The sequence below is a fragment of the Rhinopithecus bieti genome, unplaced genomic scaffold (assembly GCF_001698545.2).
Source record: "Rhinopithecus bieti isolate Rb0 unplaced genomic scaffold, ASM169854v2 scaffold_13029, whole genome shotgun sequence".
NCBI classification, from domain to species: Eukaryota; Metazoa; Chordata; class Mammalia; order Primates; family Cercopithecidae; genus Rhinopithecus; species Rhinopithecus bieti.
In genome coordinates, this window is record NW_016807982.1 from 4232233 (window position 1) to 4240710 (window position 8478).

At 54.1% G+C, this 8478-nt stretch overlaps 1 protein-coding gene across 7 annotated transcripts in view; it reads right to left on the reverse strand.

Moving 5' to 3' along the window:
• Nucleotides 1–98: 98 nt before the first annotated feature.
• Nucleotides 99–8478, reverse strand: part of CSF3R (colony stimulating factor 3 receptor) — a 17514-nt gene continuing 9134 nt past the window's right edge. For 5 of the 7 annotated variants that reach the window (XM_017884500.1, XM_017884503.1, XM_017884501.1 and 2 more), the window contains 13 exons: nt 7828–7951; nt 7499–7686; nt 6584–6753; nt 6305–6458; nt 6133–6206; nt 5483–5696; nt 3706–3894; nt 3211–3312; nt 2128–2274; nt 1876–2016; nt 1612–1705; nt 1284–1365; nt 99–882 (listed from right to left, as the gene is read on the reverse strand). In XM_017884500.1, coding sequence (XP_017739989.1) covers nt 412–882; nt 1284–1365; nt 1612–1705; nt 1876–2016; nt 2128–2274; nt 3211–3312; nt 3706–3894; nt 5483–5696; nt 6133–6206; nt 6305–6458; nt 6584–6753; nt 7499–7686; nt 7828–7951 — 2150 coding nt within the window. In that variant the 3' untranslated portion in view covers nt 99–411. The remainder of the gene's footprint in view (nt 883–1283; nt 1366–1611; nt 1706–1875; nt 2017–2127; nt 2275–3210; nt 3313–3705; nt 3895–5482; nt 5697–6132; nt 6207–6304; nt 6459–6583; nt 6754–7498; nt 7687–7827; nt 7952–8478) is intronic. The other 2 variants (XM_017884502.1, XM_017884504.1) reach the window with 2 other exon arrangements.

The window sequence follows — 8478 nt, forward strand, 5'->3', positions numbered from 1 at the left end:
GAGGGAGGGGGGAAGGAAGGGAGGGAGGGGGGAAGGACCAACTCTGAGAAGTTTCCCCTGACTGCTGGGCCCTGAAAAATAAATAGCAGAGACTCAGGTACACCCAAGAGTGTCTATAAACAATAACAAAAACTCCAAACCAAAAGCTAGTTTACAATAGTGAAGTTATAGGAAACAAGTACAAAAGGCCATTGGGTGGGGCCGGATGGAGCATGATCTGGTCCTTAAAGTATGAAGATTGCCTGGGAGGCCCAGCCTATGGAGACTGGCGGGAGAGGGGATGCTGGTGGCTGGAGATGGGGAGAACCTGGGCTGGGGTAGTTTTTAGTCATGGGCTTCTGGACCCTCCCCTCTCCTCCAGCTAGCTCAGGCCTTTAAGAGGCAGGCCCAAGAAGGGAACCCCAGGAAGCCCTAGAAGCTCTCTAGCCCCTCCACCCCATGGACCCGGATCCCCTGCAGGAGGGGGAAGTCGAGCAGTGGCCCAAAGACACAGTCGTCCTCCTGGCTTGGGGCTGGGGTTACCAGGGTCCCCAGGGGGCTGGCCTGGAACCAGAGGTTCTCATAGGACTTGGGGCTGGGGGTGAGGCCCGCCAAGAGGGGCTGAGTGGAGTCGCAGCGGAGATAGTGCCCTGGCCCTGGGCTTGTGGGGCTGCCCAGCAGCTGCCCATAGAGGACCTGATCGCTGGTGCCAGACTGGGATTGGGGCTGGGCGGGAGCTGCTCTTGGGTCCCCCTGGAGCACATAGGTCTGGACCAGAGTGGGGAGGCCACAGGTCTCTGAGCTGTTATGGGACTCCCAGGGCAGTGGCTTCTTCTCGTCCTCCTCCAGCACTGTGAGCTTGGTGATGGGTGGCATGCCGAGGCCGGGCAGCTGGAAGGCCTCCTGCACACAAGGATGTGGGGTGAGGGCATGGCTCCTTTCAGATGTCTGCCCCAGCCACCGTCCCTGTCTGGGTCTAGGCAGTTGTGGGGGACATTCCTGCTGTTACTGCTGGAACACAAAGGGTTCTACTTGCAAAGCACTGGTATGTTCCTCACACATGCCTGACATATGCCATGCACCGTTCGGACTCAGCATGGTCAGTTTTTCCATATCACAGGGAGGTGACCGAGGCTTTGAGATGGACAGAGCTGGGATTCAAACTTGGGTCTGCTTCACTCCAAAGGGAGGGGATGTTGCCGGAAGTCACAGGAAGACCTGAGTATTTGGCTTCAGAAGGTGTCCCTTCACTGAGCCTGGGCTGACATCCCCACCTCATTTCCCTCTCCCTCCTGGATTCTCACCTCTTCCATGATAGTGGGCACCCAGGAGCCCAGGCTGCTGTGAGCTGGGTCTGGGACACTTGGCCAGAGGGGATTCTTCCTGCTGGAGAGGAGGGCAGGTGGAGGCTGGGTCAGACATACCCTCCAATCTTTCCATCCTTTGTCCCACCCATCCCATCTGAAGAGATGCAGCTGCCCTTAGTGCAGAGAGAAGAAGCTGGGGGCTGGGACTCTCAGACATGGGCCCCAAAGTTTGGGAAGGTTGGAAGGGACTTAGATGGGCCCACCTCGACCTGAGGTTCCCTGTGGGTGGGGGATGCAGGATCTCAGGTCTCTCAAAGGGACTCACCTGGGGCTGCAGCAGAGCCAGGCAGTTCCACAGAGGCAGGAGAGCAAGAGCAGGAGGCCGAACAGGCCCAGGAGGATGTGTAGCTCGGATCCCTCTGCAGTGAGGGCAGAGCCGGAAGAAGTTAGAATGCATGTGGGGAAGGCTGGGTCTCCTCCCTCCGACCAGGGGATTCAAAGTCAGTCCCCATCTACTCTCAAAATCAGCATCCTTTGGGTGGGGTACCCTTCCAATAGCCATCTCTGCCCAGCCCTCGTCTCCCCTTACCTGGGATCAAGGTCATCAGGGTGAGGACTGTACTGTTGGTGGCCCCGGCCTGGCTGGCAGCCATGAGGTGAATGTGATACAGACTGGCGGGCTCCAGGCCATGGAGGACAAAGCCATGGGAAGAGGCATTCAGGATGGTGGCTGGGAGGGTTGTACGGTCAGCATAGGCCTGGATGCTGAAGCTGCCTCCATGGCAGCTGAGCACCCCCTCCCGGGCCTTCTGGGGCTGTGGGGAACTGAGGATAGACTCACAGAACGACTGGTTTTGAGTATTGGTCCAGAAGATGGTGTAGTGGGTAAGGGGGCTCTTCCCCAGCTCAGGGGGCTCAGGCACCCACTCCAGCTGTGCCCAGGTCTTGCCAATGTGCTTTAGATGCAGCTCTGGGGCATGGCAGGGGGCTGTGGGAAGAGAGAGGTGTGGGAGCTGAAGGGAGTGGGGCAGAGCAAGAGCCCGATTGGACTTCTTGTAGCTTCCCAGGCACTGTGGGGTGGGTGAGAAAAGAGTCCAAGGGGACTCATGCCCAAGCCTCATTTTTCCAGGGATTTAATCCAGATTCTACCTACTGCTATTAAGTATCTGAGCCAGGATTTGAACCTGGCTCTGCTTGACTCTGGAGCCTCACTTTTCTGATTTCTACCAGGCCTGATTTCATCTGATTTACTCTCTGATTTCTGCCACTCACTCTCCAAATTTATGCCAGGTCCTCTGTCCAATTTCTTTTGCTTTTGTTTTTGAGACAGGGGCTCGCTCTGTCACCCAGGCTGGAGTACAGTGGTGCCATCTTGGCTCACTACAGCCTCAACCTCTTGGGCAATCCAATCCTCCCACCTCAGCCTCTCAAGTAGCTGGGGTTACAGGCACACACCACTGCACCCAGCTAATTTTTGGTTGATTGGCTGGTTGGTTGATTTATTTATTTATTTTTCTGTAGAGACAAGGTTGCCTAGGCTAGTCTCAAACTCTTGAGCTCAGGGGATCTGCCTGCCCTGGCCTCTCAGAGTGTTAGGATTACAGGTGTGAGCCACTGCATCCGGCCCCTCTGTCCAATTTCTGTTACATATAACACTATTTTTGTCTGGGAAATGGATTGATTTTTGCCAGGTTTGCTCCTTGAATTGTGCCAACTCTCTACTCAATTTTTATCACAGCACCTGATTTCTGTCCAGCTGTAGGGATCCAGTGTTAGTTAAGCCAGGGGATTGGGAGAGATCCTCTCCAGGGCCGAAAGTATGGTAAGAAGGCAATGTTCCCTATACTGCTGATTGCTGGGGACCAGGCAGAGCCTTGGGAGAGAGAGGAGAGGATTCTGGAAAGGGGCCTGGTGGTTGACGAACCCATTTCTTGGGAGTAGGCATAGACATGCTGGGAGGGTCCCATGGCGTCCTGGTACAAGGGAGTCACAGTGATCTCATAGAGCTGAAAGGGCCTGATGTTCTCTGTAGACAGAAAATGAGGTAGGCATTCCTGTTAGGGGCTAACCTGTGCTAATGATCAGGAGCTAGCCTCAGACCTCTAGTCAGGGCTAACCTGGCCTCATGATTCAGGGTTAACCTCCGCAATATCTTCTTTAGATCATTTGATGAGAATTAGGGAAGAAAAGTAGAAGAGAGAGCTAGAAGGGTGGCAGGGTCAGGGCTATAGAAAAAGGATCAGGTTAGACTAAGGAAGAACTTCCTGATTATGAGGATATGAAATGAGAACAGTGAAGGATCAAGAAAGGCTGGAGAATCCATGTCTCTTGGGCAGTTCAGGTTGCCCCATGCCTATTGTCAGACAAGCACTGCCTCCCTTTGTCCCTGGCCCTGCACGACTTTCCAGGCCAGCCTTACCCTGCAGCAGAAACCCCGTGGCGCTCCCATTCTGTTCCATCCTCCAGGTCTTGTTGCTATTGCTCGTGCTGGGGGGGCTCAGGCCCCACTCAATCACATAGCCCTGAGGCCATGGACTGGGGGGCTCCCAGCCCACCCAGAGGCTGTGAGGGTCTTGGGCCATGGCATGGAGTCTGGTCAGGGCTGGGCCTGGAGACAGGGTGGGAAATGGTGGAATGAAGGTGAAAAGAATGCAGGCCCTGGAGCCAGAAGCCTGGGTTCAAATCCTGGCTTTGCTACTTACAGGCTGGGTGACCTTTGGTAGGTCAACATCTGAGCCTCAGTTTCCTCATCTGTAAAGTGGAAATGATGATAAAATTTCCTACCTCATAGGGTCTCAGTGCAGATTAAATGACTTGATGCACAAAACAAGCCCGGCACAGTGCCTGGCGCAGAGTAGTTCTTGTTAGTGATAATAGCTAACACTCTCTGGTTCTTGGTATGTGTCAGGCGTAGTCCTTGATATATTTTAGTTTAGTTTACTTTTTACTTTACCTTACTTTATTTTATTTTATTTTTATGTGGAGACTTGCTCTGTCACCCAAGCTGAAGTGCAGTGGCGCCATCTTGGCTCATTGCAACGTCTGCCTCCCTGGTTCAAGTGATTCTCCTGCCTCAGCCTCCCAAGTAGCTGAGATTATAGGCAACCGCCACCATGCCTGGCTAATTTTTGTATTTTTAGTAGAGATGGGGTTTCACTATGTTGGCCAGGCTGGTCTTGACCTCCTGACCTCAGGTGATCTGCCCGCCTCAGCCTCCCAAAGTGCTGGGATTACAGGCATGAGCCACTGTACTGGACTCCTTGATATATTTTAATTCACTGAGTCCTCTAATAGTCATACCCAGGAAGTACTACTCTTGTTCCCATTTTATTAATGAGAAAACTGAGAGACACAGAGAAGTTAAGAAACTTATCTAAGATCGCACAGCTAGTAAGTGGGAATATTAGCTATGATTATTGTTATTGTGATTATTCGTCCCACCTGGCGAGGACCCATGTTTAGGGAAAGCAATGGGTGGTGGCAGCTGATCTGAGAATGAGCAATGAACTCATAGACCATGTTCCAGGTGGAAAAGCCTGGGGCTTTCTCTCTTGGCTTTCTTGGCAGAATGGGCTGTGTGTGTGTGTGTGTGTGAGAGAGAGAGAGCTTAACCTGGTTCTGGCTAATGATAATAACAACAGCAGACACATGCAGAGCAGTTACTTTGTGACAGGTACTTGTCTTAACTCATGTACACCCCACGGCACCCCTCAGTAGGTGCTGTTATCATCGCCATCTGCTAGATGTGTAAACAGAGGCTGGGGACGGGATGTAACTTGCTCAGGTCACACTGTTAGCAAGTGATAGGACTAGATTTTTTTTTTTTTTTTTTGAGGTGGAGTCTCCTTCTGTTGCCCAGGCTAGAGTGCAATGGTGCAATCTCAGCTTGTTGCAACTTCCGCCTCCCAGGTTCAAGCAATTCTCCTGCCTCAGCCTCCCGAGTAGCTGGGATTACAGGTGCCCGCCACCATGCCTGGCTAATTTTGTATTTTAGTAGAGATGGGGTTTCACCATGTTGGCCAGGCTGGTCTTGAACTCCTGACCTCAGATGATCTGCCCACCTCAGCCTCCCAAAGTGCTGGGATTATAGGTATGAGCCACCGCCCCCGGCTAAGGGGACTAGATTTGAACCCAGGCAGTCTAGCCTTTGAATTGGTGCGCTTGACCTCTGTGTTCTGGCCGCCAGCCCCCTTTACCTCTGCTCTCTGAGAAGACCACCGGGGTGGGACGGGAGGTCCCGGCTGAGTTATAGGCCACAAGGGCCACCTCCTGGGCTTCTGAAGGCAGGGGGAAGGTGCAGCTGAGCTCTGTGGTGTTGCAGAGGGGCAGGATGGCCCCAGCCTGGCCTGAGGGTCTCCAAGAAACCACATAACCTTGGATCTGTCCGCTGTCTTCCTCCAGGGGCACTGGCTGTGGGGCAGAGGAGGAAAAAGAGAAGGGGATGTGCAGCTCATCTTGAATCGAGGAGAGCCTCTAGGTAGGGTGGATGGATCATACGAACGGAGCCTCCCCAGGCTGGGGCCAGGCTTCTCATCCCCCTCCCCTTTTCCCTCTGTTCCCTTGTGCTAGGTTCTAGGAAGGAGGGCAGGAAGAAACCAGAGGACAGGAAGAAACAAGTCGGTGCACACAGCAGGCTCTTAACTATTCACTGAAGTACCCTGTGACCTGCGTTGTAGTCTCTCCAAAAGCTAACTCAGCTCCCTAGGCACATGCAAATTGCATGCAAATCACATATAAATGCATCCACGCCTCCCAGACCTGTTGCAGTCCTAAGCCTCGGTTTGCAGGGGCCTGTTTGGATTGGAGGAGGTGTCGAGGTGGAGGGATGGCCTTCAGAGGGAGTCACCTTCCAGAACAGCTGCACTGTCCTGGGGTCCAGCTGCCTCTGCCGCCACCATGTGTTCAGTCTGACAGTGGGGGCTGTGGATGGAACAAGAAGAGGGGGTGCCAGTTGGGGAAGGCCCTGAAGCCTGGACTGGATACTGATGGCTGCTGCCAGCCTCTCATCACCTCCTTACCCCGTTCAGTAGTTCTCAGCTCCAGGCTGGGACTCCAGTCGCTCCAGTGGCCAGGCAGGGGCCAGCGGATGCAGCGTATCTGCAGGGTGTAGGCCGTGGCTGGGAGGAGCCCACAGAGCTCATACCGAAGGGCCTCCAATGGCAGGGGGCCCACCTGGTTGGGGGTGGACATGACTATGAGCCTTGGATGGCTGGGTCATTCTAGGGCCAGCTCAAGCCCAACTTACCCTACCCCCTGCCCCCACCACCTCAGGCTCTCCAGGTTGCCCTCTGCCTCACCAGTGCCCAGCTGGCTTCTCCACTCTGCGGCTTATGGCGCAGCTCACACTTCTGATTTATGTGCAGGGCTGGCTGCCATGGCTCCCAGCACAACTGTAGGCAGCCTGCCTGGGGAGGGGCCGCTTCAGGGCTGGGGTCCATGGTCCGCAGCATGGGGGGCTCCAGTTTCACTGCAAGGAGTGAGACTGTCAGAAAGTCTCCCTGCCCCACCCTAGAGGGTTCTGTTTTAGCTCCCTCTTGTCTCCCTGTCTGCAGTTCACCATCTGTCCACGTTGCTAATGGCCGGTTTCTGTGGTTCCTCTTTCTGTGTCTTTGTTTCTCTCTAGGTGTCTGTTTCTGCTCTTGCCCCAGGGCTTTTGCACTGATTGTTACTTCTGCTTGAAATGTTTTCTCTCCAGATATCCAGCAGCTTGCTCCCTCATTTCCTTCAAGGATCTGCTCAATTGTCACCCTCTTAGTGAGGCTTTATTGACAAGCCTATTGAAATAGCCAGTGCTCCCCTTCCCCTCTCTCTCTATGCCCTTCCCCTCCTTTAATTTCTCCTTTCTGCTTATTGCCATCTGAAATTCTATCTTATTTTTCCCCCCACTGGAATCTAACATTCTGAGGGCAGGATTTTTGATGCTTTGTATCCCCAGTACCTAGGGCAGTGCCTAACACGTAGTGGGTGCTTCAGGAAATGCGCTGAAAGCATGACTGAATGTGCCTCCTTGCCTCTGTGTCTTCCTGTCTCTGGGTCTGTGTCACCATTTCTCTGTCTCCAGCTGCACCTCTCTTTGTCTCTGTCCCTCTCCTCTGCCTCTGTCTCTAGGTCTTCCAGTGTCGTCTTGTCTGTTGCTGGTTCTGTGTTTCCCTCTCCCTTCCTCTCAGTGTCTGCCCATTTTGGGGACCCCCTCCCTCCCCTGCATCACCCACCAACGTCCATGGGCTGAAGGCACAGTTGTGGGGACATGCTGGTCCCCAGCGCATTCTCCGCCTGCACCCAGATGCCCATATTCTGGTACAACAGCAGGTGTCTGCGTGGGATGGAGCAGTGGCTCTGCCCGTCCTCGGGCACGCAGTCCAGGATGGAGTCCCCTTGGGTCTGACAGTTGCCCCGGCTCCTGCCAATAGTCCAGGCTTGGGTGCCAAGCAGAGGTAGAAAGCGAGGCTCCCTTCTCCCTCCCAGAGGTGTGCCCAACATCCTACCCATGCCCCACCCCAGAATCCAAAGGGAGGCGACCAGGGTGGGGGCCCCTCCTCACTTGAAGCTCTTCAGAGTGAAGCTGGTGGGTAGGTGGGTCTCAGGTCCTGGCTCCCACTGACAGATGAGGCTGCTGGTTGTGAGGTTCATGAGGCAGGAGAGGTTGCGGGGTATGGCTGGAGGGTCTGCATGTGGGTGGGAAGAGTGTGAGGGCTTTGGGTGGGACCACTCAGAAAGCACCCTCTGGGACTAGCTGGCCGTGTTGCCTTGCCCTGGCTTGGTTCCTCTGTTGTCACCTTGTCTGTCCCCCCGTCTCCAGGCAGAGTGGCTCTGGAAGGGCAGCCCTGGGGGAAGCTAAGTCGCAGGCATGTACAGGGGCAAGCCTCACAGACCCCCAGCAGCCCAGTGGTGGCCCACTTCCAAGTCCCCCAACTCCAGACGCTTTGTCAGTGACAGTGTAGTGTTTGGGTTTTCATCCTGGTCCTGCCATTCATTAGCCCTGTGATCCTGAAGTTATTTAACTGCTCTGTGCCTCAGCATCCTCATCTGTAAAATGGGGATAATGGTAAAATCCCACCCCCTAGTGTTGTCATGAGGGCTAAATGACTCACTCTACATGAAGTGCTCAGAACAGTGCCTGACATACAGGAAATGCTACATAAGTTTTAGCAGTGGCCATTACTGATGCTTTTTTTTTTTTTTTTTTTTTTGG